The 27842-nt window shown below is 53.3% G+C and overlaps 10 protein-coding genes across 10 annotated transcripts; 7 read left to right on the forward strand and 3 right to left on the reverse strand.

The window, feature by feature from the left end:
• Positions 1 to 84: 84 nt before the first annotated feature.
• On the reverse strand, positions 85 to 1252 carry LTS14_006715 (uncharacterized protein; the record flags this gene model as incomplete). Its single annotated transcript, XM_064839408.1, has 2 exons — positions 85 to 807; positions 866 to 1252. 2 exons carry the CDS (start codon positions 1250 to 1252, stop codon positions 85 to 87), a joined length of 1110 nt encoding a protein of 369 aa, XP_064693150.1.
• A 944-nt stretch (positions 1253 to 2196) lies between these two features.
• Positions 2197 to 3376, forward strand: LTS14_006716 (uncharacterized protein; the record flags this gene model as incomplete). The annotated part of the gene is made up of 2 exons (XM_064839409.1): positions 2197 to 2206; positions 2247 to 3376. The coding sequence occupies 2 exons, from the start codon at positions 2197 to 2199 to the stop codon at positions 3374 to 3376; spliced, it is 1140 nt and encodes a 379-aa protein (XP_064693151.1).
• Positions 3377 to 3750: 374 nt separating this feature from the next.
• Positions 3751 to 7070, reverse strand: LTS14_006717 (uncharacterized protein; the record flags this gene model as incomplete). Its single annotated transcript, XM_064839410.1, has 3 exons — positions 3751 to 5521; positions 5575 to 6141; positions 6196 to 7070. The coding sequence occupies 3 exons, from the start codon at positions 7068 to 7070 to the stop codon at positions 3751 to 3753; spliced, it is 3213 nt and encodes a 1070-aa protein (XP_064693152.1).
• Positions 7071 to 8167: 1097 nt separating this feature from the next.
• On the forward strand, positions 8168 to 9727 carry LTS14_006718 (uncharacterized protein; the record flags this gene model as incomplete). Its single annotated transcript, XM_064839411.1, has 1 exon — positions 8168 to 9727. The coding sequence occupies one exon, from the start codon at positions 8168 to 8170 to the stop codon at positions 9725 to 9727; it is 1560 nt and encodes a 519-aa protein (XP_064693153.1).
• Positions 9728 to 10226: 499 nt separating this feature from the next.
• LTS14_006719 (uncharacterized protein) lies at positions 10227 to 11111 on the forward strand (the record flags this gene model as incomplete). Its single annotated transcript, XM_064839412.1, has 2 exons — positions 10227 to 10873; positions 10928 to 11111. 2 exons carry the CDS (start codon positions 10227 to 10229, stop codon positions 11109 to 11111), a joined length of 831 nt encoding a protein of 276 aa, XP_064693154.1.
• A 787-nt stretch (positions 11112 to 11898) lies between these two features.
• Positions 11899 to 13549, forward strand: LTS14_006720 (uncharacterized protein; the record flags this gene model as incomplete). The annotated part of the gene is made up of 2 exons (XM_064839413.1): positions 11899 to 12087; positions 12152 to 13549. 2 exons carry the CDS (start codon positions 11899 to 11901, stop codon positions 13547 to 13549), a joined length of 1587 nt encoding a protein of 528 aa, XP_064693155.1.
• Positions 13550 to 14070: 521 nt separating this feature from the next.
• Positions 14071 to 21358, reverse strand: PRP8 (pre-mRNA-splicing factor 8; the record flags this gene model as incomplete). Its single annotated transcript, XM_064839414.1, has 4 exons — positions 14071 to 16552; positions 16608 to 16739; positions 16798 to 16842; positions 16896 to 21358. 4 exons carry the CDS (start codon positions 21356 to 21358, stop codon positions 14071 to 14073), a joined length of 7122 nt encoding a protein of 2373 aa, XP_064693156.1.
• Positions 21359 to 21753: 395 nt separating this feature from the next.
• Positions 21754 to 22265, forward strand: RPL34B (60S ribosomal protein L34B; the record flags this gene model as incomplete). Its single annotated transcript, XM_064839415.1, has 3 exons — positions 21754 to 21777; positions 21883 to 22020; positions 22083 to 22265. 3 exons carry the CDS (start codon positions 21754 to 21756, stop codon positions 22263 to 22265), a joined length of 345 nt encoding a protein of 114 aa, XP_064693157.1.
• A 1359-nt stretch (positions 22266 to 23624) lies between these two features.
• On the forward strand, positions 23625 to 24314 carry LTS14_006723 (uncharacterized protein; the record flags this gene model as incomplete). Its single annotated transcript, XM_064839416.1, has 1 exon — positions 23625 to 24314. One exon carries the CDS (start codon positions 23625 to 23627, stop codon positions 24312 to 24314), a length of 690 nt encoding a protein of 229 aa, XP_064693158.1.
• Positions 24315 to 26592: 2278 nt separating this feature from the next.
• On the forward strand, positions 26593 to 27762 carry LTS14_006724 (uncharacterized protein; the record flags this gene model as incomplete). Its single annotated transcript, XM_064839417.1, has 5 exons — positions 26593 to 26597; positions 26774 to 27404; positions 27472 to 27504; positions 27575 to 27658; positions 27721 to 27762. The coding sequence occupies 5 exons, from the start codon at positions 26593 to 26595 to the stop codon at positions 27760 to 27762; spliced, it is 795 nt and encodes a 264-aa protein (XP_064693159.1).
• Positions 27763 to 27842: the final 80 nt, after the last annotated feature.

The raw sequence follows: 27842 nt of genomic DNA on the forward strand, positions 1-27842 counted from the left end.
GCAGAGTCAGCTGGAAAGGGGTATCATACATACATCGCATGCTGACGTGAGCATGGCTTTATTCACGAACAAAGCTTAGCAGACTCATCTCGGAGCATTCTCCTGCCACTCCTCAGCACTACTCCCGATTCCCTCTTCCTCCTCATCACCACCATGCTCCTCATCCTTCGCATTGCCCTTCCCATCCTTGGCAGGTGGCGGCGGCGCATCAGCATCCTCATCCAGATCATCCTCGAAAGCATCCGGGTCCGCCATCGCACCTGCGTTCCTTGACGCCACAGTATTCCGATCATGTTCCGCCAACGTATCGTCCGCACTGACTGAAATTCCTCTCGCGCCCCATCTCCCACTCCCGCTCCTCTGTGCGCCTGGCCTAGCACTCGGATCGATCGTGCCATTCTCCTGCCCTGCTAAAGCCGCCGTCTCGTTGTCAACGGTATCTTCATCCTCCTCCGCATTTCCTCTTCCTCGTCCAATGAATCGTCGGACCAGGAAGCTCTTTCCCAAATCATCACTATCCACCACTCCGCCTCCTCGTAGCTTCACTCGTTGTCGCGTCCAGTACACCCATGCGAAGTCGACGTATAATGCTGTCTGTATCACGCCGAAGATCGCACTTATGGGATCGAAGATGCCGTCGTGAGTGAAGCCTCGCACGATCCAATTGATGATGTAGAAGAAGCGGTAGCTGCCTAGTGTGACGAGATAGAAGGAGTCCAAGACCGTGGGGACGGATGTTTGGCGAAGGAGCAGGAGTTGAGGGAGGACTGCCACGGATTCGAGCTCGATGGAGAAGGTCCAGAGCACCTATCACATGGTTGTTAGACACGCCCCATACTGTACCAAATCGAAGGAAACAACTTACTTCGGAAATAGAACTATTCTTCCACCCCCGGAACAACAGACAAACCAACGGCGCCGTCGTCGCACAAGCCGCCAAACTCCACGTCGCGAGTTTCCACCCATACTCCTTCTCCCGCGTCCGGGCAAACATCCTCATCATCAGCCAGACGATGTAGGCACTACTCCCGATATAGAAGATCTTGAGGATGGTGTTCCACCAGCTCCACCAGGGGCGAACCCAGAAAAGGTCTAGATATCGAGTCCCGAAGACGGCGATGTAGAGGAGTTGGGTGAGGAGGGAGACGCCTTCGGCTGATTGGTTGGTGTGGATTGCCCAGATTAGGATGCATTTTGACGCTGTATGGGAGACGTCGCCGAGAATGCGGAAGATGGAGAGGTTGAAGGGCATCGTTGCTGGTGGTAGTGGTGGTGGTGTTGCGCCGGGGCTTATCGCATGAGTGTCTTCATGAGATTGTGATTGATTGTTTCGTTCAATACTGCCCGGTAATCATTGGTAGTGTACCGTTGGTTAGGCAGTGGGTCAGCGAATGTTGTTGCCTGTATGTATTGCGGCGTTGGTGCTCCTCAATCGCAGCTGACGTGGCTCAGGCACGCGACGCTTTGGGGAAGAAGGTGAGCTTTGGGCGTGGTGAGATCACAGCTGCGAGTCAGGTTCGAGCTAGGCACGTGGAACATGTGCTTCGCCTCTCACTTCATCCTCTCTTTGATATTAGACTGTCTACTGTATATATGTATCTCCCAAGGCCCTCTCCATGGTTCTAGTCCTGGAATGTCCTGCTGATGGACCATACATCAGCTCAAGACCAATCTCTGATCGTTGCATCACCATGTCAGGCATTGGCTAAATGATGCATAAAATGGCTGCCTTCAGGCGTCGATATTGTAGCATTACTGCAAGTATACTATGAGGGCAGCACTTGGCATCCTGATACCTGTCTCTACGCGCTCCGTAACGTGCAGCTCGTCTAGCTCGCCATACTTCCCGAACTACCTTACGATGTGCTCGCCGACATCTTTAGCCACCTTGGTCAGCAGTGGCAAGCACTGCATTTACAAGATCAGCCCGACTACCGCTGCGACGACTACCACACCCTCCATAGGACCCTGGTGAGCATAAGCAGAAGCTCACGACAGCTCCATACAGCTGTAGAACCACACCTCTACTCCGTCTTCTCCGGCCACGCCATCTTCGACACCAACCTCTTCTACCGCACACTCCAACCGGCCGGAACTAGCCCGACCTCTACGAATCCTCAACGTCGACGTCTATCAAGAGGAGCACGGGCCGTACGGACTCGTGGCAAGGCCGCCAGTCACGATCCTACAAAAGACATGGCACCGGGTACGTCTCTGGAGTCAACGCAACACCTGGTTGGCGGCAGAACTTCGTTTCCACGATCCGTGGGTGGACAATACCGACCTACCGCCTACGGAGCTCTGGATCGATTTGATCCGACTAGCGACCAATCTGCAGGCGCTGCAGATACATACGCCACAGTATGCACGACTCCAGCTCCTTGATGCTGTCAAGGACATGGCTATAGCCGTCATCACATCGCCTCCCGAGATCGCATCAACCCTTCCCCTTTTCAAACTACGGACGTTGAGCTCCTCGTTGTCCCGGATCGGTCATCGGTCGAGAGCAAGCTGTGTGGACCTGACACCCCGCGTATCCGACCACGACTGGTCCTGCTCGGCTATGCTCCTGCCTCACCTCCAGAGATTCGACGCCTCGTATACGGAATGCGCCGATCCTCGCCCGCTGGCCAAAATTCTGCACATGCCCTCTATAGGGCTCAATCTGCGAGAGTTTAGACTGAGCAACTGTCTCTTCGATCGTACGTTCATCCAAAGTCTACTAAGCCTCCACCCAACACTGCGCAAGCTCGAATTGATATTGCCCGGCTCCGACGACCATCCAGGCTTCGATGGCATCAGAGTCCTACAGGCCATCCTCGCCCTCGGCTCACATCTCGAGCACCTAACCATCGATCCTGGAAGACGTTTTCACGACTGCAGACTAGACGACCTCGGCTACGGACGTCCCAGCTTCAAGTCCTTGACAACCCTCCGCACTCTGGAGATCTGTGTCCATGCTATAGTTGATTTCAACCTCGGGATTGACCCGAGCAGCTACGAAGCTGACATCGCATTCCAGCACCACATGCACGACCTACTACCCGCCTCAATCGAGACCCTGATCCTGTTCCCCCGGCACCGTTGGACTCCGGTATCGCGCGAGCTACTGCCGTGTAAGCGGTGGTTGAGGGCATGGCTCTCCAGCGAGGATCGTCCGCCTGCGTTGCGGTGCTTGGGCGTTGGGTACCCTTTGAAGCAGGGCGGTGAGGCGCTTTCGATCGAGCTGGGAGGCGACTTGTGGCTGGAGTGTGCCGTGGGGAGAGCAGGTGGCCGAGGGGGACATCGCAGGCCCTATGACCTTGTGAGGCTGTTGTACTCGTGGTTTCCAACATCGTGCTCGGGTCGGAATTTTGTTGTTGGTGGAATACTATAGTGACCAGCTTTCCTGCTCTCGGACCGTGCTTCTCCATATCTACTCGGGTCGCGAGGTGTAAATTGGGCAGCCTGTGTCTTGTTCCCGAGCTTGAAGAAGTGCCAGATTGCAATACTGTGGGGACATGGGTTTGTGACTTGCTTACTTGAACTACGGCAGCCATGCAAGAACAATCTACATGAGGAGTACTATCAGGCACACTGGTCACCCAGCGACGTTATGCCTTCCTTGGTTCTTAGCACGCGGACGACGACGTCTGGGACAGTAGGTGTGTGCTCCATGCCAAGTCTCCAACACCATGTCAAACGGGGTCAAAGCTCTAGATCGTTCGACTTGGGAGTAGCGATATCTGTGCTTCTCGGCTACACGGGGTATCAATACATGCTGTTCACGCCATTCGCAACCTTGCCGTTACCGTTCGTCACCACTCCATTAGCATGCCCGTTGCCATGTCCGTTTGTGTACGGTGTAGGCTCCTCATACTGCAGCATCATACTCGTCGGATACTGCGACTCCCGTGCGCTCGAGTCCAAGTAATGCCTCATCTTAATGCCAGCAAATTCCTTCTCGACTACAGTGAGGTGACCTGGATTGCTGCCAGGCAAAGAAGGTGATCGTCGTATGCCTTCGAGCCTGAAAACTTCTTTCAAAATACCTGCTATGGCTGGAGCTGCTACTTTGGATAGTGTTGGTCCTAGTAGAGTGGTGTACAGCTCCGGTGATCTGTCTGGGTTGAAGCTGTCTGGGGAAGCGAAGGATGTGGAGTCCATGACTGCGGTAGAGACGGCGGCAAGGACCTTCTGCCCAGCCCGCACGGAAACAGCTCCATAAGAGCCATCCTGGATCGTGCTGTCTCGAGTCGCAAGGCGAGTGACTCCCATACCGAAGCCGGTATGCCTCATGCCTTCGAGAACATAGGCTTGTAACTCCGTCGTGGCAGCCTCATCATGGCGCTGTGCCAGCTGGACAAGACGAGCTTTATGCTCAGCATGCTTGGGCTCCATGAATAAATCGATAAGTAGCGCAGACTGCTGCGTGATTGTGTGTGCGATAGACGCAGAGAAGCTGATGCATTCGTCCACCAGATCGCTGATCGGCACCTTTGCTTTGTTGAGAGCATGATAGAGTCTATCAGCATCAGGCTTCACCTCATAAGCAGAACCTTTCTCATATCGATCGGCCAACATCTCCTTGATGCCACCTCCTTGAGTCTTGGCGTGAAGCTCCAGGATCTGCTTCAGCTTTGCACTGCCTGTCTGAGCCGCAGCCCGTAGCTTCCACTCGTCTTCAGGGACCACGTTGAAGGTTTGGTACATGGCGATGTCGTGGTAGATCTCGAAGAGCTCCGGTACTGTCAAGATGCCTCGAGGTGTCGTGGCTGTCTTCAGTGGTATGGCGAACCTCTCCGCGAGCCAGAGGACGGGAGTGATGTTGGTCACATCGCGGACGATATTGATGGCACGCTTAGTGCCGGCGTAGCGCAGCGAGCTCTGCTTGATCTGCTTCGCAGCGCTGATACTGAAGAAGCCTGCGACGTGGCTTGAGAAGTTCTCCTCGAAAAAGATAGACTGCAGAGTCTTGTGCTCCGTCAATGTAGCACGGAAGTTGCCACCGTCTGCGAGAACAATTTGACAGCCGGCGACACTGCGCAAAGTGGGCAGAGTGACGTCTTTGCCAGGACGACGCACGTCATAATGTTCAATCACTTTGTTGCCTTTCAGTATGCCTTGCGCGGCTTTCGGGGTGTAGAATGGTAGCAGCGCATAGCTGGAAGTGCCAGTAAAGGAGGTCGGCATAGCATTGAACATGAGCTTTGGTAGCATGCCGCCGTATGCACCCTCTGGGATCTGCTGAACCTTCGACATGCCCCAGTTTGTAAGTGTGCTGCTGTTGAAGTCGTAGCTCAGAAAGCGGTCGCCGCGCACCAGAGCCACGGCATCGTCGAGAATACCACGACCTGTCGTATGACCTGGGCAAACACCACTACCCGGCATTGCAGGCTTGGTGCACTCGGCCATCAGACCTGGGTACAGCTCCAAGTTATCGACGTGGCTGTAGAGTAGTTCGGCGGCGCGAGCTGTGTCTTTATCTTCGCACCAGTCTTCGAAATTGGCATATGGTTTCAGGTTGAGATATGCTCGGAATCTGCGAAACGTGTTAGCAATAATGCCGCAATGGTGCACGGTGATCACACTGACTCATTCAGCGTGCACACATTGAAGACTTCTCGTGCTTGCAGCTGACCCATCAGATCCACAACCTTCAAGCTTGCCGGAGTACCATGAGCCCCGAATGCATGTGCAGGCTCCTCAATACAATCTTTGATGAGCTCTGCCAGATCCGCGTCCTCGAAATGACCATTCTCGCCGCGCTTCAGATTGTTGAAGACCCAGTCTTTCGCAGGGATCGCGGCAAGCTCATGTCCAGCTTTCATGACCATCTTGTAGAACATTTCCGCGGTCATATCATCCAATGACTTGAGTTCAGGGTTGCTAGCTCTAACAAGCCTTTCCATCCAGTCGGCGTCAGCTGCGCTGAGTGCGGCGTGCCAATGATACAGCACAGCGAACTCGACCGAGACAACGTTTCCAGTGCCACGCTCTAGGCGATTTCCCACGCTCTTGATCTCTTTGCCGAGATCTAGTGACCAGGTAGAGTTGTTTCTGGGAGTATTTAAGATCGCTGATACGTAGTCCTTCAGGACCACGGTCGCGAAGAAGCCAACATTGATGTTCCGCGATAGCTGAAAGATGTCTTCATCTTGCCTGGAATGCGTTAGCTATCGCCAGCTACCCTCTTTGACTCTGGAAATGACTTACCACGTCTGATCCTTCTCGCTCATGCTGCTCCATTCCTTGTATTTGCCCTCTTCATTTATGGACAGCAGATTCTTTGCGATGGTATTGTGGTTTCTCGAGAACAAGATGAGCAATGCAACAACTCCGGGGGGCATCAGCATGATCCGCTCAGAAGCGATCGAGTCGGGAAACAGAAGTCCATTAGTATAAGTCCTGACTTTTGGATGATCCTTCTCGGTGTTCCCGTAGAGAGTGCTGAGGTCGACATAGCTGGAAGTGTCGTTGATCCACTGATTGGGACGATTTGTTTGAAAACACTCGTGAATAACAATGGTTGCAAAGGAGAAGAAGAGGCGATTCAGTCCGGATGGATGTTCTTTGAATGTTCCTTCTGGTCGTTTTAGCAAGTGCTCCCACACGAGCTCGGGATCTGGCAGATTGGGTCCTTTAGCTTTCATCGGAGGCACATTTCGCGCATATGGTGTGCCTGCTTTACCCATTTCCGGATTCCAGATATTGTTGTTACCGCCGTCATGCCGTCGATATCGCGCTGTAGGACCAGCTATCGTAGTGCTGGGGTGTGGAAGATCCTGGTACAACATGCCAATAAACTTGTCGGACACGAACGAAGACAAGCCACTGTTCAGCGGCAGTCTTTGCAGCATGTCCACTCCATGCTCCAGCAGCAGTTCCTTGTCGTTCAATGGCTCACCGGATGCCAAAGTCGGCAGCGCTTCTGCCAGCATTCTGGCATCCTTGCCATTGTGAAGAACATCGTGTAGGATCGAGGTCTTTCGCTCCGCCGTACCGTTTGCTTCCCGATCCGTTTTCTGGTCAGGAGCTGTCGATGGCTTACGCCTGATACTCCCAAGGAGGGATTTCAGTTGTCCTGGCATGATTGTGACGGGTAGTATAGGTCACCTTGGAAGCGCAGCGTGTGAATAGATGGCGGGGATGCCTCAAGTGATGCTCTCCAGACAGCTCGCGCTCTCCTGATTCGAGGCATATCGATCGGGAGATGGCGTAGCGTCCATTGTGCCCTGCGTTTTACGCCAATAAGAGCTTGCTGCATCAGTGCTGCTTAGCCTCCAGAGCTCGCCATTGAGGGAATGGCGATCATCACAGTAGGCCGCTGGGACTTGCCTACAAGGCAACTTGCTGCCGACTTTGATAGGTCAGGGTGTCACGACGAACACGCACTGTCGTCTTCCAACCACAGACATTGGCTACGTGCTACGACAACACGATACACCGCTAGTCAAGAGCGTCATCGTGATCGGTGGTGCTGCATTTCGTTGAGGTGCATGAGAGCCTGCATTGCCCGAATGTAGAAGCACAAAGTTGTTAGCGACCGTTGCAGTCGCGTCTGCATACGTCTGCTGATCCGACTTCCAGTAGCAGTACGGGCACAGCAGTTTTCTCCTCCCAGATCGACCACGCGGGACGACCGGGATATGCATTGTCAACACAGCCGGGGCCGGCGGCGCGAACCCTAAACGACCCGAACCCTTGATTTCCCCTGCAGCACACGACTCCGCTCTCCACACCTAAGCTACATTCGCACAAGGCATACATACTTTCCCACCACGGCGCTTGCAGATCGCGCATCGGTATGCTGAGGCGACTCAGAAGGTGAGCTACACTGCGGAGCTACGGCAGATATGGCACCAAGTCCCAACATTCGTCTACCGCACTATTGGCAGGTTGGTGTGACCGGCATGTCCAATCAGTGGTGCGATACAATGCTCTTCTCCTCGACATTTCGGCAGGCTCTGGCGGTCTGATCGCCGCTACTTTGAAGATCCCTCCCTGCAGGATGTGGTGCACATTTCAAACGTATGTATTGGTTGCGCGTCACAAAAGACATCAATACTCACCAGACCACGGCTTTCGAAGATGAAGGCTGAATGCCGCCGGTGAAGTGAACATTCATTATCCCACCCAAGAACCTGGTCTTGTAGCTGGCGACAAGTGCAGTAAACGCAGCGGAAAAATGTCTGCAGCTGGACTTCCCAGGCTGCCTCGCAACATCCGGGCGCTGAAGGATGGCAATACCAAGATTACTGGCCGTAACGTCGTCGTGTGTCTGGACGGTACCGGCGATAAGTTCGACTCGGACAATAGCAACATCGTCCATTTCGTCAGCTGCTTGAAAAAGTCCGACCCCAGCCAGATCACGTACTATCAGAGTGGTATCGGCACTTACGATGGGGGAGGACTCTCCAACGGTATCCGGGCTGGACTAGACATGGCTGTGGGTAGCGGTCTGGGTGTCCACGTCTGCGATGCCTACAAGTTCCTCATGGAGAATTATCACGAAGGTGACCGGATCTGCATCTTTGGCTTCTCGCGTGGAGCATATACTGCTCGGTGTCTTGGCGGGATGGTCCACAAAGTCGGCATCCTGCCAGCGCACAACGTCTCGCAGGTCCAATTTGCCTACGAGTTCTACAAGGACGACACGAAGAGCGGCTGGGACATGAGTTGTGACTTCAAGAAGACCTTCTGCGCCGATGTCTCCGTCCACTTCATTGGCGTGTTCGATAGTGTCGCCAGTGTGGGCTTTATACCGAGACGACTTCCTCTGAGCAGCACTCCGTACAATAAAGCCGCGTACTTCCGGCATGCTATGGCTTTGGACGAGCGTCGGGCGAAGTTCAAGGTCTGTCGTTTTCAGACCAAAGACAACACAACTGGCGCCCAGGGCAAATGGGAGACTGTTGCAGAGCTTCACGAGAATGCAGCCCAAGGTCAAGGCGTGCGACGGTTTAGCTCGAATCTGGGTACTGCTCAATCGAGCGTTGACGGTGAGAAAGAAGGCAGCGACGAGATAGCAGCGCCCAGGCCTCCACAACAGCGTCCAGCAGTCAAAGAAACCGATGTACTGGAGGTCTGGTTTACTGGCGCCCACGCGGACGTTGGCGGAGGTGCAGTCAAGAACGAGGTCCGGCATAAGCTAGCACAAGTGCCACTAAGATGGATGATTCGACAGTGCTTCGAGACCAACACGGGCATCATCTTCAGAACCCACCGACTTGCAGAAGAAGGCATTGACGTGCATACATTGTGGCCGACATACACGCCTCAGCCGAGACCTTCAGGCGGCCCTCCGGAGGACATTGTGCAGAAGTACAAGCAAGGCAGTATCGCACCCATCACTCGACGAGCGACGCTGATCAAACCTGTTGATGAGGAGGATCCAGAAGGGCTTCATCATGTTGCAATCTGGAAAGACGAACAGCAAAAGGAGCTAGACGATCAATGGACGCCAGAGTATGTGGAGGACTGGTATGACGCCCTGTCACCAGTCCACGACCAGCTGAAAGATGCGAAAGGCTGGTGGATACTAGAGTATTGGCCGATCAAAGTCCGCGTGCAGCCAAAAGACTCGGAGGAGTGGATCAAGAAGGTCAGTTTTAATCTCGGGCGGTATCGCCCCGTACAGGATTTGGCCCCAAACCTGCATTGGACGGTGGAGCAGCGTATGCGTGTGCTTGGCTACAAGACAAGAGTTCGTGTTGATCATAAAGGGAAGTGGAATATCATTGGTTAGTAGACAAGATAGATAAGCCTATAGTCTTGTTTTTCAGCGTGGTGAGGATTGGCCTGCGTCGACCCGTACGTATTCTGTGATCATTAGCTACTGCGGTGGTCGTCATGTTATTAAGATCGAGCAAGATTGATGTTGTGGGTCGCAGTAGCGTGCGTCGATCTGCGGTAACACTAGTTTCGCTCGGGTACGACAGGTCCCCCAACTCATGCAGGTTACCGAGACTGCATGGTGTCTGTTTTAGCTCGCTTTCGTGGTGTGGTCTACGAAAGTATCGTGCTGCAATGTCGATCACAAGTACACGCAGAATATGCAGTGTCCGTATACTGTAAGTGTAGTTCGTAGCTGCAAAACTTCGATGTTGAGTACACCGACTCGCTCATCGGTCGATCAGTAATGAGCTTTTGATGTGTCCTCGTATTGGAGTGTGATCACAACTGCATCATCCTGCTTGTCAGTTGCTGCGTTCTGCGAAATCTTCTCGCGCATACTTTTGCACACCATGGGCATCTTCAAGAAAGTCGGGGAGACACTGGTCGATCTATCCGTCATTGCCTGGGACAATGGAATTGCTCTCGCCAACCTCTTCGCGCCGAAGCTGAAGGAAGGCGAGGTCGTCCCCGCAGGAGCACCAGGTCACCAACGAAAATGGCCTGAATATGTTCCACCTGGTCCTGGTGACTCCAGATCCGCATGTCCAATGCTCAACGCCATGGCAAATCACGGTATACTACCTCACGACGGCAAGAACATTTCTTTCCCAGAGATGAACCACAAGATTCGAGCGACGTTCAATTTCGGCGCCTCTTTCTGCTACTTCGTTCCGAACTTTTCCGCGAGATTTCTAAACAGGTCGTACTCGAAGGACAAGTTCGATTTGGAGGACCTCAGCCTGCATGCAGAGAATGCGATTGAACATGATGCGAGCTTGACTAGGCACGATGCAGCGATATGTCCAGACCAGAGTAAGCCTGATCTTGAGCTCGTCCATGATCTGCTTGCCACCGCAACCGGAAAGATGCCAGATGGCACTGCTCAGCTCACGAAAAGCGATCTTTCAAAAGCACTGTCCAAGAGGAGAGCCGATGCGAGGAAGACAAATCCGAAGTATTCCGAGTCCTTCTTCCACAACATGTTCGGAAGCGCCAAGTAAGTCATGTCTTGCACAAGATCGCGGGATGCCAGTCACTGACACTTCGAAAGCTCGTCGACGATGCTCACTATATTCGGAGGCCGAGTCGAAGATTTACGGCCGATGCTTGAGGAGGAGAGATTCTCAGAAGACTGGGAGCCACGTGTGCTAGATCGATATGGCTTGACTATGGCGAAGTTCAATGGTACCGTTCTGCCGGTGGAAAGAGGCGTGGATGTCAAGAAGTATCAGTAGCGGACATACTACTCCCAGGTTCGTGTTCATGGATGCTTTCGAGCTCGTTTAGCATGGTAGCCAGAGTAGACGAGTACAAGGCATTAATGTTGCTTCTGACAGTATCTTCTTTCGCGGGGTTGTTGCGATACTAAGCGATCCTGGCCCCAAAACACAACAAGCTTATTAGCCAAGCTTTGGAGGCTTGCCAGTGGGCATCTCGACGAACACATTGCTTTCTTCAAATCGCCCCTCAGACTCGATGTTGTTGTCGCCAAAGTTATGGCTGGTGTGGTCACGAATACGCACACATCTCTGGCGTGATATTTCTACGGTTTTGAAGAACTTCTTTATAGGTATAAGATGGCATGCTGGCCACGGCTCAAGCATTCGGCATCCTCATCCCGGATAACGTACTATCACCTGCTTGATATGGCAAGCGAAATGCATCCTGGCCTTATCTGAGGTGTGCAGCACACCTTTACGCCATCCGGCAGTCAAGATTGTACCACCCGTGCATTGCTGCTCGACTATTGGCGCATCTATGTCTGTACAGACCAGGTCCGTATGCTTGATAGATTGACATGTCCAATAGCCACGGCCTGGGCTATGATCGATGCAGAAACCACCTGCGTTAGCTACCATACCGCTATCCTGGACCGATTTTATCAGGCGTCAGGCGTCCATCAGCTGTGATATACTAAGGTGAGGTTGAACGCATGCTGCAACGATTCTTATATCTGCGCTTTCTCACCTCTCATTGCACTCCGAGGACTATCAGTGCGCGCCCACTCCGGTCATGACAGCCATGAACGACACCAAGCTGCCATATGAGCATGAGCACGAGCTCGCTCCGCGGACTGAAGCACAATCTCAGGACGACGTCTTCCGCTCAAATGATGTCGACAAGATCAACATGGCACGTATGGGCAAGACGCAAGAGATGAAGCGAGTGTTCAATCAAGTTTCTCTCGTCAGCTTCACGGCCATCATAATGGTGAGGGGGATGATCTCGGCCAGTCCGTGAAATGTTCGCGAATGCACACTGACACTTTTTCAAGGGGACGTGGCAGTGGATTATCATGGCCAACAGTCAAGGCCTCACAAACGGAGGACGCGCTGGTCTCTTCTGGTCGTATATCTGGACGTTCATCGGCTATGTGCTCCTGGCAGCGTCTTTGGCAGACATGGCAGCTATGGCACCTACCGCGGGCGGCCAGTACCACTGGGTCAGCGAATTTGCTCCGCCTAAGATTCAGAAGACACTCTCGTACGCCGCGGGTTGGCTGGCAGCACTTTCCTGGCAAGCTGGCAACGCGTCTGGCCTATATCTCTGTGCTACACTCATCCAGTCTCTCATCGGCATCAGGGATCCAAGCTACGGTTTCGCTGCATGGCAAGGCTGGCTGCTGACCATCGCCATGACTGCCTTCTGTGCTGTGTTCAATATCTTCGCGGAGCCGATACTGCCACTCATGCAGACCACATTCATGCCAGTCTACATCGCCACATTCGTCGCCACGATCGCTATCTTCTGGGCGCTATGCCCTCATGTCGATGCTCATGCTGCCTTGCTTGAGATCACGAATGAAGGAGGCTGGAGCACAACTGGCTTGGCACTGATGGTTGGACAAATCAGTGCCATCTTCGCACTCGGCGGCTCAGATGCTGCCGCACACATGTCAGAGGAGTGCCGTGATTCGGGTCTGACAGTACCACGAGCCATGATCTGGTCGATCCTCATCAATGCAAGCATGGGTTTCGTCGCTGTCGTCTCATTCATCTTCGCATGCCCGAGCGTGGACGATGCAGTCAACGATCCTTCTGGCTTTCCAATGGTGTATGTGCTGAACCTGGCTGGCAGACCAAGTCTCACGATAGTGATCGTGTTCCTGAACTTGCTGATCTTGATGATTGGCAACGTGGCCTACCAGGCATCGACAGCACGACAGACCTTCGCTTTTGCCCGAGATGGAGGCATGCCGTTCTCTGGCTGGATCAGCCGCGTCAATCAAAAGTACCACGTCCCAGTCAACGCTGTCCTTCTAACGGCAGCATTCACGATTATCCTTTGTGTGATCAATCTTGGCAGCTCGGATGCCTTCAACGCGATCTTGTCGCTGGCCGCAGTGGCTCAAATGGCAACTTATAGCATCAGCATCAGCTGTGTGCTCTATCGGCGAGTGACAGCGCCTCACCTGCTACCGAAAGCTCAGTGGGGTCTTGGTCGCTGGGGTGTGCCAGTAAATGCTGCTGGAGCGATATACGCATGGTTTGCATTCTTCTGGGCATTCTGGCCTTCGTCGACTCCCGTTGCAGCAGACTCGATGAACTATGCTATCGTCATGTTCGGAGCAGTGGTCATCCTGGCACTTGTGTTCTTCCTTGTGAAGGCACGAAAGACGTATGCTGGTCCGGTCACAATTACTCGAGCATACCTCGACGGCAAGCACTCGTAGTCACGTATCTAGTACATAGCACAACGGTACTGCCAGTTATCATGTCTCTGATGTTCTAGCGACTCAATTAAATCACACTTGCGATTCTCTGAAACGGAGCCGATATTTACGGCGTTGCAAAGGTGATTCGTCCCTGCTCGGCGCGGAATGGATCCGTTGTTGTCTCATCACTCTTCGAGACAGCCGCCTCGAGGTTCGCGCCAGATCGTCTAGTTGGTGCTACGCTTGCGCAGAGTCCCAAGAATTTCGAGAATATGCAGATCCATGATAGACCTCTTGTTGGTCGCTAGAAGCCGAGCATGCTATCAACTCAGGCATGACAGCTACTTTTACTGTGTGTGCAGAACCGGACTCAAGAATGCGTTCCATGTCAAGCAATGAAACCACAGGAGCTCGTAGATATCATTCGCCAGGTATGCGGCACTCTACTGTACAGACCGCAGATATATGACTCAGCAATTGCAAACGCCTCGCGCTATGCATACAGAACTCCGCCCCCCATACCCCACCCGTCTACCAGCTCATGCCAAATTATCACTCCTGTCCACCCACACGTCCTCCAGCTCGGCAAACGAGGTGAAGTGTATCCCACGGTGAACATCATCGTAGAATCGCTTCGGCACACCGACACCCACATACACTCTCCCCTTCTCTCTCTCACCAAAACCACTGCCCATGAAACTCCAGTTCCACCTCTCATCTTCGGGCACGAGGAAGAAGCCTCGAATCTTGTCGGACAACAGCAACTGACTTTTCTCTCCGAAGCCATTGCCTGGTGCGAAGCCAGCGGGCTGCTCAGAAGATAGATCCCTGTTCTCAGCGCCCCATGTATATCCTTGTGGCGTCAACGACCAAGCTGATAGCGATACAGAGCCAGGTGTGAAGTTGACGGTCATCGTGACCGTCTTGCGGTCCCAAGTTGGATGAGCAGCCATAAGACGGGCGTGCTGCGTCACATCCTGAGCAGTCATGTAGCTCGTCTCGTTTCCAGCGCTTGTATGGATCATGCCCAGCGGCTCCAGATCCTTCAGCAACTCATGCTCGGGCAGGTTGCGTGGAAGCTGCACATCCCTCGTGCTGCCCACCTGCGGTATCATGACGATAGTCTTGATCTCCTTCACCTGCTTGTTGTCCGGCGGGCTCGAGCCATAGAGGTAGCCAGCAACCTGCACTCGCAGATCAGCGATCGTGATGAAGCGCTTGAGAATGTTCTTCGGCATGACATAGGTGAAGTGATCCTCATCATCTCGAATGTCCTCAGAGGAAATGTAAATGTTGTTCGCCCTCGTCCGCAGATTGCTAGTCGCAATAGCACGAGTACGCCACTCAGTCTTCGAAGCAAAGCTCTGCTGCTCGTAGGACGAAGTGGTCGTCACGATCATATCTTCGCCACGAACGTTTTGCGTCTTCGTAGTGACGGCAGTGAGTTGCTGTTGCTCCTGCTGTTGCTTCTCAATCTCCGCAGCCTGCTGCCTCTGCATGGACGGCGCAGAGATCTCCATACCAAGGATGATATCTCGGATCTCGCTGTTCGTGAGCGAAGAAGTGTTGACATTGTTCTTCTTGCCATAGTCGTTCAAGATCAAATCTCTCAGCTGTACTTCGACCTTCACCCAATCGTCATCCGAGAGCGTAGGCCAGATGTGATGCTCCTGCGTGATAACGCTCTTGTCTGGTCGGAGTAGCAGCTTCGTCTTGTCCTGGTTGACATGCAGCGCACGCAAGATCAAGACCAACCTCGAAAAGGCTGTGTAGCTGGAGATACTCTTCAACCACTCGTCGTACAAGTTGAAAAGCACCATCTGTGGCTCAGTAGCACGCAAGATCATGTCTCCCAGCTTCTCGACCTTCATAGCAGCCTGGAACGGAAGCTGCAGTTCTGAAGCGCGAATACTGATGTTTGGGAAGTCGAGCAGGTGGACTTCGAGAGGGTCCAGCAGACCTTTGCGTGTAACAATGAGCTGCTTCGGCTGCTCTTCCACTGGAAGCGATCGGATGAGCGCAGCAACCTCCTCAGCAGTCTTCCATTTAGCAAGCTGACCAAGACGCTTCTGTCCAGCCCAGACGCTGGTATGGATGATCTTAAGGAAGAGCTGTCCAGTCCTGGGATTGAAGATGAAGATAGCACCATTGATAGGCTTAGTTGTCAAATTGCCTTCGAAAGTCTTGTGGATAGTGACACGGTAGACATTAGTATCGTCGATGAAAAGCTGGATCTGGTTGCTGAAGAGTTCCGAGTAGTTCTGGCTGTTGAGGAACTCCTGGTTGCTCTCCGAAGCATAGAGCTGTAGACCCTTTCGGATACGCTCGCGAAGGACATACAGCGCAGGGTTGGCTTTCATGACCTTGGCCATGGCTTGCTGCACCAATTGCTTGAGACCAGGGAAGTATTGACCATAAGCAGAATACAGGTTGTACGCCAAATCAATGCCGATCATCAAACCAGTGGCCGAAGGATAGATACTCATCGAGTCTGTGGTGTAATCGAGGTACTTGGCGCGGGTGTATCGCTCGATGTCGTGCGAGTCGTAGTCTCCATACCGTAACTGCACATCGATCCAGTGCTTGTTAGTGGCAGTAGCACCCATGTTATCCTTCGTATCATAGAGCAAGCTCGGATGGCTGACACTCCACTTGTGGCTGGCAAAGAGCAAGATGTCCGCGCAAGATGAGTTCATCTTGTAACTCTTACGAGGGTGAATCGTTTCCTTCTGCACAGTCTCGATGCCCAACGCTTCAAGCTCCTGGTCAAAGACCTGGCACAAGTCCATGACCACACTCTCATGAATCTTCTGCCACAGATGGGCACGGAAGATCTGGATAAGCGAGATCTTGAGCGTTGGGATTTTGCCGTGAAGGAAGATGCCAGTGAGATCGAGCTGGACTTGAAATCCCACATAAACGTTGGCTCTGTTAATGGTAGGGCTCCACCACAGAGTGAATCGACGGTTCGGAATCTGGTTGAGACCAGACCGCTGGGCATTCGTGAGCTTCTTATATTTCCTGTGAAAAAAGGTCAGTACCAGATTAGAAGTCTGTCAATATTCGGTGCACGTACATTGATTCCTCGAACCCAGACGCCTTCTCCCAGAACAAACCCTCCCAAGATGGAAAGGCCGTGGCCTTGAATAGCGTGTGCTCAAGTATAGTCTCAACACCACCGAGTGCTTGTATAACATCAGTGCGGTACCTGCGAGATTATCAGCACCACACTCTACTCGGGAAACATCATGAAGACATCAACTTACGCATTCAAATTCCAAAGCTTGCCATCGTGTCGCTGGGATGTCCACCTGTATCAATGTCAGCGCATGTTACCTTGGCTACTGCAATCAGCTGAAATTACCAGAAGGGATTGGCCTTCATCAAAGTATAAATCTTGAACTCCGTCCTCGCCCGGAATCCCTTGTCGAAAGACAGCGTACTCCGATCCTTCTGAAACAAGGTATTGATCCTTGGCAACCCGCGATCCCAACTATCCTCCAGATCCTCCAGCGTCAATCGCCGATTCTGCTGATTAGCCTCCAGCCGCTTCTGCGAGTACTCCGTCCACACGCGCTGAGAATCGATGAACTCCGCCTCCCACGGAATGATGTAGCGAAAGATATTCGGGATCAGGGTTTCTTCTTCGCCGTGTCCGCCCATACCGGCACGGTAGTGAGTCACCCCCGCATCGGTCTGCTTACTCCACCTCTTATCGCTAGTTGGTATCAAAATATGACTCCCACTGATCATCCCCAACCCACCCAGCTCCTTCGGCGTGTAGAAGACCGCCGGTGGGAAACGTGACGGCATCTTGGAATTCAATCCAATCTTGACCCTCGTCTGAATCTTGGTCTCGCACTTGACAATCGTATCCAGCAACCCGACCGTCGCGACCGCAGCCTCCCGATAGTAAGTGAACAGCGCAATAAGCGCCGTATTCCACTTATTCGCAATCTTCGTGAACGTCGTGGAACCCGAAGACATCAAAATCTGTCGGATCCGATTATTGAACTTCTGGATATCCTCCTCGGTCACCTGCAAGAAGGCATGTGCCGTCCGCTCTTTCGTAGCATTATCTACAAGTGCCCAGACCGAGTCCTTGACCTGAAACTCGTCATTGAGATTCCTGATCTTCGGCAAAATCCTGACTTCGAAGCCGTTCATGCTGAAAAGCAGATTCGGATTATCACGCGAGTAGACAGAAGCAAACGTATCGTCCCACTCGATGGTAGTCAGCGATCTTGGAAGTCGATTCTTCATGTCCCAGAATACCGCCCGACCGAGATTGACATCGTGTCTCATCAACCTCATCCTGCTGTCGCGGGGCCAGCACTTCTTATTCTTATACCCAATGACATTCTCAAAGTTCGGATCAGGCTGTTCCGTCAAGAAACGCTGGATCAGGTCCCTGCTCTCCTCGGAAGTGAAGCGGAGGAAGATCCAGATCTTGTCAATGTAGCGTGTGTACAAGCGGATAGGATGTCTTGACTCAGTAGCCCGATCACGGAACTGCAAGAAGTCGTTCGGTGCGTTAGGCGGTCCAGCCATATCAGTCGCGCGCTGCAGACCCAAGACCAGAAGATCCACAATCAGGCCGTAGTACTGGAAGACAAAAGCCGAGAACTGCAGACCACGGATCATACCATAGGCATTAGTATGGTTCATATCCTTGTAGTTGAGCTGCACATTGTTCTTGCTGCTGATATAGTCCGCAAGATTATGGTCCATGATCAGTCGCAGCAGCCTGTTGAGAAGCGTGATATCGATCTTCTCGTAGATCTTGTCCAGCCGCGTCTCCATCATGACGTTGCATTCGCCTTCATCCACAGACCAGACATTGCTAAGGTTGTTGATACCTTGCGCCCATTTGTACGTGAGGAGAGGCGGCACTTCCGAGTCAGAGGGTTTGATCCAAGCAGGGAACAGTCTCCGCTGATCGGCCTGGTACCAGAGATACTGATCGAGGTAGGCGTCCGTGATCTTCTCGATCGGCTCGATATCGTAGACAGGGTTGATAGAGCTGTAATTGTCATTCATATCGATCCCCACTTCCTTGAACGCACGCTGCGTAAGCAAGAACCGCTTGATGCGGGCGAGTGTAGTCCCAGGACTATCATACGCCTGCTCAATCAATGCCAGCTCCTCACGCTGACTCTGATTCAAACGGCCCTTGACCGAGTATGCTTCGCGCAGACGCTCCAGAGCCAGAATCAGAATCTTGGTGTCGTGCTTGTAGGATACAGACGGGAAAGGAATGGGCTGGTACTTTCTGCTCTCCAGCCAATGCACGGCAGTCGTGAAGATAGCCACGCCCTCCTCGGTACTGACATATGGTCCATCCTTGAGGTAATTGTGCTGGCGCTCCTGCTCAGCTTTGAGCCATAGACGAGTCAGACGACCCAGGTTCTTCTTCGCCACCGTCTTGTCCACTGTCGCGCCTCGCCGGATACGCTCACGATTGTAATGCGCCACACTGACCCACCAGTCGGCTTTGGATTTGACGTACCGCAGAATAATATCCTCAATCGGCTTCGGCAGACCCGGGACTTTCCATGGAATGTTCGACTTCCAGCACCGCCACGCCTCGGACAAATGCTGCAGGACGGTGTTGACTTTGCTCTGCTTAATGCCCTCCGGCATCATATCCATCAGATCCGACATGACCGAAGCACGAAGTTCGAGATCAAAATGCGATTCCACACGCTGCTTGGTGACGGTCTTCGCCACACCCTTGCTATGACGGCCTTCGAACTGTCTGCTCAGCAGATTTCCAAGCCAGCGCTCGAGAAGTGGGATGATACCACGCAGGAAAAACAGCCACACTCTCCACGCCGGAGCCCAGAAACCGCAGCCTGGACCTTTGCCGACGGGGCCAGAGTTGAAGCGGTAGTAGATCAAATGCTTCAAGTCCTTGCAAGATCGAATCTGGTGCATAAGCTTGTACTTGTAGCGGTACATGCCCGTCAGCTGACCCACATGGTTGAAGGCGTACAAGATACCGTCAGCAAGTTGGAAAGCATCAATGTTGCCAAGTCGGTATTGTACTTGCGCATCTACAATCAGCTTTGTCAATCGCAGAATCTCGCGCATGAGATGGAAAGCATTGCCGAATCTGCTCTTCTTCCTCTCCTTGGTCGTGAGAGTCTTGATAGGCTTGAGATTGAAATTGTAATCCAGATGCAGATACGTCAAGTTCTTGCGATGGATGAGCAAGTTCAGCATGTTGAAACCTTGGCGGCAGACCTGCAGACCAGCTTCAACCCAGTCGATCGTAGTCTGCTGGAAAAACTTGGTGCTCTTCAAGCTTCGGCACAAGTTCTGCTTGTTCTGTGCTTTGGCGGGTCTCTTGTGCAGCTCATTCAGGACGTATGTCTTCAGCAGCTTTTGATACGATACCCGGACCTTTACAGGTTGGCCGGCCGGAACGTGCTCGAGGTACCACTGCTTGACCAAAGGCACATCTTGTGCTCGGACCATCTTGCCGGAGCGCTGGTCGAATGGGAATGGTGCCCACCATAGTGCAATCGCAGATGCTGTCTCGTCATTGTACAACTCCTCGTCCGCCATGAACGGCTCAACTTCGTCTGGCAAGCTGAAACCACCATCCTCTTCGTCCGGCTCGTCATTGTTGCCTTTGCCAAAGATCTCGTCCTCGTGGCTGATGGTCAGATTCTTCGGTGCGACCGAACGACTCGAGATCGGGTTGATGGCAGGGTCGAAGTAGAAGGCAGGTAATGATGGATCCTCGGTCTTGACATATACTGACTGTGGCGCACTGTACCGACCCAATCGTACACTTCTCGGCAGGCTGTTGTACAGATATGGAAAAGCGACTCGGTACTCTGTTCGGATGGGTGCTCGGAAGATGATGCGGTCGATGGCGTTAAACTCGCCGAAGTCCTCGTCATTCGGGTCGACATCCTTGTACAGAGGCTCGAAGCGCGGTCCACCAGGTATCGCCACATTCAGCGCTTTCGCAGTGGCAAATGCTGGGAGATCGAAGAGATGGAAGTAGTTCTTGTCCGCAATGTCAGAAAGGAGAGGATTACTCAGGCGGTGCAGTGTCGCAATTTGTGGTAGTGGCAGGTTGTATCGCTTGTAGCTTGGACCGTTGACGTGCGAGGTGTCTGATAGCGGTCGATGGTCGTAGAACCACTCGAAGACAGGACCGTCCTCATCCTCATCCAGCTCCATCTGGATCGGCTCAAGTGGTTCCACATCCTCAATGTTCTCTGACCAGCTGAGCGGCGGCTCCTCGTCATCGAAAGGCGGAAACCTCATACGCTTGAAGTGCCGTCTATCACTTTTCTCCCTCCTCATCACCACCCACATTGTCGCCCACTGCGCATGGAACACCGGCTCAATGACCCGCGGGATTTCATTGACCAGTGTCAAGCAGCCGTTCACGTGATACAGCACCTTCACATCCCGACTCGACTCCCATGGCATCGGCATATTCTCCAGCAGCTTCAGCACAGCATGCGGCATGAACTTTAGCGCGCCCAAGTACGAGCGCTTGTCGCTGCTAAATTTCTTCTGCGACACATCGCCAATGTCCCTCACGATCTTCCGCAAGTGCTCGGGCGGCATATCGGCCTTTTGTGTCTCCACGAAACCACCTCGTCGCTTCTCCGCGAATCGTTGTCGTTGTGATCGCAGCCATTTCTGCTTCTTCTCCTGTAGTTTCGCAATCGCTGGATCGATTTGTGGTTTGTAGCCTGGTGGTGGAGGTGGCGGTACATGTGATGAGGATAGTCCGGGTGGAGCGCCAGGTGGAGGCGGTGGTTGCCAGCCTGGAGGCGGAGGAGGTGGAATGCCCGCCATGTTCAGAGCTGGAGTGTTTCGAGGTCACTGGCCGCCGACGGACAAGTTGGCTACGGCTCGCTGCCGGCCACGTGCATCGATGAGGTCGCTAGTGAGAAGTAAATGCAACCTCTCGCTGATGCGATGATTGTGTTCGCGATGGACTCGAAGGTGTTGCGGCTCGCGGTGGCAAGCAGGTCCCTTCTCGTTTGAAGATCTTCAAGTCGCGCTTCATATCACTCCAATGACTCGCGCTTCTCCGCAAAACCAGAAGTTCTGACGGCCACTCCCGTCCGCCAAGAAGGAGCCCGCACCAGAATTGTCACGCTACTGCATCGCAAAAAGATTGACGGCGACAGCGGCATCACAACCCAGCAAACACCACTCACGGCATCACATCGCTCACGGCAAACACGATGCCTTCCACACGTCTGACATACGTATGCGCACTCCCACACCCATGAGCAGAAGATAGATGACTCGAAGAGGGAGACATGAGCTGGCAGCAGAGGAGGCAGTCATGGCTAACATGTATGGTATAACAGAGGAGGCGACAGCCCTACAACACCGTCTCCAACAAAGTCCGCGTCATCCGCACCCCCGGTGGCGAGCACAGATATCTCAACATCAAGAAACGCGGCACCGCGCCCAAGTGCGGCGACTGCGGCCACAAATTGGCTGGTGTAAGCTCTCTCCCATCCCACCCACAGCCGAACCGCGATACTGATGGAACATGTGCTCTTAGGTCCCCGCCCTCCGCCCTCGTGAATACGCCAACATCTCCCGCCCCAAGAAGACCGTCTCCCGCTCCTACGGCGGCAGCCGCTGCGCCAACTGCACCAAGGACCGTGTCGTGCGTGCTTTCCTGATCGAAGAGCAGAAGATTGTGAAGAAGGTGATGCGTGAGGCGGAGAAGAAGAGGAGATAGATGGGTGCAGGGAGTCTATGGGGTGGAGATATGCAGCAGAAGTGGTTCTGAGGAAGAATCATGGCTCGGCGCATAGAGGCTGGCTTTGATGTGGCTGAGATACTCGGCTGCTTAGATCTTTGTGGTTGATGGGGCATGTAGTGCGCTATGAATGCAGTCATGTCACACCTACGCTCGACCGTGTAACGTCTTGCCATGGATATGACCGGGATGTCTCTCTCTCAATACAAGGCTGAGTACAGCGTCATGTAGGTTTACGACGGATCTCAGCATCTAAGCATCCTCACGAAATTTCCACCGAAACGATGGCCGGTCCTGGCATCTACGTCTTGTTCTTGTACGTACTCGACGCCCTTGCAAATTCACGCACTCTGCGAAGATCATTCCAACCCACCTCTATTAGCTGTGCGATCTTCATTACCTCGCATAACAACATACATGGCCAACCACTGCTAGACATGCTCGTTCTCACTGACCCTAGGGTCCGGAATCTTTGTATATTGCTTGAGCCCGGCCAAGCCATGCCATCGTCGAAGGTCGAAGATGTACTACAACCTGCGATACCACCACACTCACCAGTTCTCGCAATCTTTATGAGTCTGGTAAGCTAGAGTTCCAGTGGAGCGTGGTTGGAGTCGTTACTATTTCCGGCCCGTCCGCCTCACTGTCTAGCGGTCCTAGTACACGTCTGACTTGATACAGCTCGCGTGAATGGCTCTCCTCGTCGGGCCGTACGGGCGAAGCGCAATTCGTGTCTCTCGGAAGGCAAAGACTTGTATCTATCATGATCTAGCCGGCAGAGGCGTTCCCTGCTCGCCGTGTTCGAGTCGTAGCTTGAATGCTTTCATCGTGAAGGAGAACTCTGCTGTGCCTTCTTCGCCTCTCTGATCCTACGCTCCAGGATCTGTGGCTCTAGGAATAGTGAGGTGATGTGCGATGAATCGAAGGTCTTGGCTAGGAGACACTCAGCTCAATATAATTGTATGCATGCGTAACGTGGATCAATCGGTACCTTCCTCAGTCTTCCGTCTCGACTTTGTTGTCTCGTCAATCATAACAAACCTCATTTTGTAGTCATCATGCGCCCTCTCGTTTGTGGGGGTCACTTTGGACGATCTGACCGGTAGCAAAGGGCCCTTTGGTCGTAGGTCGGACATTTCATGATAGGTGCAACAAGGTTACGTCGTCCCTCATGGCACCAGAAGAGGTGTTCATGCCTTAGGGTTAGGGTTTGGTTAAGCACAATGGCTTGGTTGATGACGTTCGACTTCGGCGATGAAGCTCGAACTTTTTGGGGAGCTTCACAATGTAGAGTTGATTTCATCACCGACATCATTCGGACTACGGTAAAATAGCATGATGTCTACCAGGATGCTGTCGCGGGCAGCCGCCCAGCTACACAGTGCCGAAAGCAGGCGGCATCTACACCTCGCCCTCTCCAAGCGCCTACCATCCACGGCTGCTCCATCACCCATTCGGTCATCAAGAACAAGACTACCAAGCACCCGCGCGCTCCACACATCACCAACAAACCACCTCCCACCCGCACCACCCAAGTCTAAAGACCGCGGCCCAGCAAGCAAAGAAGACACCCAAACCGACTTCGGCGCCATGGACGTCTTCTCCAGCATGCCCGCCCCAAGCACCGCAATCGACGCCTGCATGACCGACGGCTTCGCCCTGAACAGCGGGCTCAAAGTCACGGGCTCCGGGGTGCTACTTGTAGGCGGGGAAGCGTTCAAATGGAAACCGTGGCAGAACCAAAACAGCAAGATTTTGAACAAGAAGGGTCAATTCGACGTAGATGCACAGGTATGGGGTATCATTGACCTGGTCTGGCCGAAGCCTGATTTACTGGTTCTTGGGACTGGAGAGAGGATCGTGCCTGTTTCTCCGGATACGAGGGCGAGGTTGACCGAGTTGGGGGTCAGGATTGAGGTGCAGGATACGAGGAACGCGGCTGCGCAGTTCAATTTGCTGGCTACGGAGAGGGGAGTGCAGCAGGTTGTTGGCGCGTTGATACCGGTTGGGTGGCGGGAGGGAAAGTGAGGAGGCGGTGAGATGGAAAGGGAGCGAGGACTTCCGGATGAAAAGCCACTCTGGCACTCCTGCTTTCCGCTGGTCTTCTTCATGTGGTGTAATGGCAGACCCACCCCGTACAGCGGATGAAATGTTCGTCGTACTGGCAAGCAATCCTCGTAGGCTTATACCTACCACTAATCAACGCCCGCCACAGCTTGATGTATGACCACACAGTCAAAGATGGGTGATTCGCAACAGAGGTCTTCAGTGTAGGATGGCCTCCGATCGGCTTGATCTGGTTGATTGCTAGCCACTCCTGGGGCACAACGATCACCTCTTCCTACGCATTGTCACTTATGATGGTCTCCGGCACCGGACAGCGCTCGTAGGAGACTGAACGGTCATATCTCCGTTATGGCGGCAGATGACAGCGCGGCCAGCAGTTTCGGTGACATAGTCGCAGGATGATGACGCTAACGTGATGAGAGGATATGCAAGTCGCCACCGCGATACGAAAGATCTTACGAGCATATGCGAACAAGCCTCAGCGACTGGACATATGCAGGGAATGGTGCGACGAGAGAACTACTGCAACCACGGCTTCTTCCCAATGGCTAAGCGGCAGGCCAAGGACGTTGCATTGCAAGGTTGAAAGTATGCTTATCTGGCAAGCATAAGGATTGCGACTTGACATATGTATCAGAGTGGAGCCCATATTGCAGAGGGAAGGAAATGTAGTTGGAAGATTGTCAGCCAATCACTTGGACTTCACTTGCTTCTTTCGTTCGCCACCATGGAACCGTGAGTCTGATCCACCAGTTCACCATCCTTCCCACGTGCTGCGGTGTCACCATTCATGTCACACATGCGAACGATGATCGTCGGTCAGACCATGGTGGCACAATAATGCTGCTCGATCGTCGTTCGTGCATCGTTTCTCGCCACTCGCGCGTGCCTTCTCGGTTGTGCCGAAGTGTGCTTGCACCAGCCATATTCATCTTATTCTCCGAAGGGTCTTAGTCTGTGCATTTCCGATAATGCCATTGTCGTCCCCTCGCTCATCGTATACCCATCACTTCCATCGCCTGCACAATGTGGTATCCATCTTCAACTTTCTGATCGAGAAAGATACAGTCGCTACGTCACTTTTTCGGCCCCTCGGGCCTTCGCGAGGGCCTCGGATCAAGAAGATCAACGACATCCCATCCAGTCACGCGCCCGTCTTGCTGCGAGCTTTCTGTCTCCATGCACGAGCCGTCGCGCACCCCTCCCATTAGTGTCCTCCTCGCCTACTGCACAAATCACAACCACGAATCCATTGGTTTTACGCCATATTCCTTGGCATGAATTCCCCCATCTTGCTCTTGCTACTACCCCGCACGATTGTCCCGGACCCCTTCTTTCGCTGTGCTTTCGCCTCTTCCTGTTTTGAGGAGTCGGTGATGATCGATCGCAACCTGCTTTAGTGATGATAACGACGTCAAAGCTACGGTTTTCAGCACGCCGCATACGACGATGGCGGATGATGCTGCTTGATGAGAGCTATCGTCGCCATCATACTCACTCTGCTTCCGGGCTGAAGGTGACGGAGGTGAGTGCGTGCCGTGGTTGGAGAGGCTCGGGTACGGTTGAAGGCTGCATGGGCGATAGACAGGATGCATGCAGACGGACGACAGCGGCTATGCAGACGCCCGAAGCAGCAGAGGCATTCGTGTAGCCCGCTGAAAAGAGGTGCTGCTGTCAATCGGTAGCCGGACCTCATGATTGTCCTAACCTGTCATCGGCGTCTGCATGCTCTCTGCTCTGCCCTGCGCCTTGCCCACGTCCCCCTCCTCCTCCTCTCTCTCCGCACTTTGGTGCTTGAAAGCTTACATTGCTACTTCGTCATTTCGAATCTATCGATACCCTACCTCTCTCGTCCCGTGCCGACATCATCTGCCACTGCGACTTAGCATAATCCGAGGCCTTGTACTGTACGATACTAAGAGGACGTCCCCACAGTCTACGTCTTCCAGCGACAAAGCTCCTTGTATTTTTCTCTGGCCCCGCCGAGCAACTGGGACCTCTGCTGTACATACTCCCAGGCCTTTCTGTACATACTCTTTCGGTCGCATACGTACCTTTCCCTGCCGAACGCCGCCACCGCGCAGCTTTCCGACTGAAGTCCTGACCAATGTGAGGACTCGACTTGACCAAGGAGCCATGCAACGCACACATTGCGAGTCATTGCAATATACCAACTCGAGCCGGACCACCAGATAAAGAACAAGAATAGGCCAAGAGAGCTCTTCTCAGCCACAGCGCTATGTCGTAGGTCACCCAAAGCTCTTCTCTGAAGTCTTATTTTCCACGTGCTTGGCTCCGAAAAGTACCTGACTACATGTTGCTGGTACCGAGTATCAGCACCCTGCCCTACCATCTACCATACACACTACCGAGAGACTGACGACCAAGTCACATTGCTGACAACGAGCTCGTCACAACAGAAGTACATCGCAAAACCAGCAACGCAACCCACAGCTGAAGCCCATCTCCGTCTCCTCGACAGGTGCATATTCAGCTTCGCCATCGCAGCTCACCCTGTCGTCCGACGCAACCACAGCCTATCAGCACAATCCTTACCAACAGCAGCACTACACCTATGCATCACCGCACCAACAAGTACCGGGTGGCTTCGCCTTCCCACAACAGACCCACTACTCGCCCCACCCACTGCAAGCACAACATCAGCTCCCACCACAGCATCAGCAACAACCACCGCCACAATCCCTCTCGACCGTCTCACCGACCATCAGCCGTAAGCGCCGCGCTTCGGAGCTGGGAGGTGGGGAGTCGGCACTCTCGGCCTCCTCAAGCAGTACCTTCACCGGCCCATCCGGTCTCGTCACTAACGCCTATGGCGCTCCTCTCGAGCAGATAGATTCGGTTCAGGGTGGTCCCGTCAACACTCAATTGCCGAGTCCTGGTGTCGCGAGGAAGGGCAGGACGAATACGCCATGGACGCCTGCCGAAGAGCAGAGGTTGAAGACTATGCGTGATGCGGGTAGTAGTTGGAGTGAGATTGCCAAGACTTTCCCTCTGAGGACGGAGGGGAGTGTGAAGAAGCATTGGTATAAGGTGCGTTTGCTTTGCATGAACTTGCTGTGGCATGCTGTCTTTCAGTACTGACAACCTTTTGTGACAGGACATGCACTACGCCGAGTTCGCGGAAGACGAGGTCAGCAGTTTCGTTCGCCTCACCGCGACCCGGATGATTGTTTCCTCAATTGTACTAACTGCTGTTACAGAGCGCCACGCTGTTGCAGGCTATCAAGCACTACGAGAACAACAAGTGGAAGGTCATCGGACAGAAAGTTGGCAAGCCTGCTAAGGTGTGTTGCATTCAGAGTGAACTTGGTTTGTCGTGGGTCAGATCCGCTAACAGGCTATCTAGGCTTGCGAACAATTTGCCAAAGAGCAAGGCTGGAAAGTCTAGCTTTGAGAACTAAAACCGGTATATTCTACGACGATTAGGATGCGATGGACGAAAGCATTAGGCCACCAGGCACGCGACTC

Source organism: Recurvomyces mirabilis, assembly GCF_035927965.1.
Source record: "Recurvomyces mirabilis strain CCFEE 5264 chromosome Unknown scaffold_17, whole genome shotgun sequence".
Lineage (NCBI taxonomy): Eukaryota > Fungi > Ascomycota > Dothideomycetes > Mycosphaerellales > Teratosphaeriaceae > Recurvomyces > Recurvomyces mirabilis.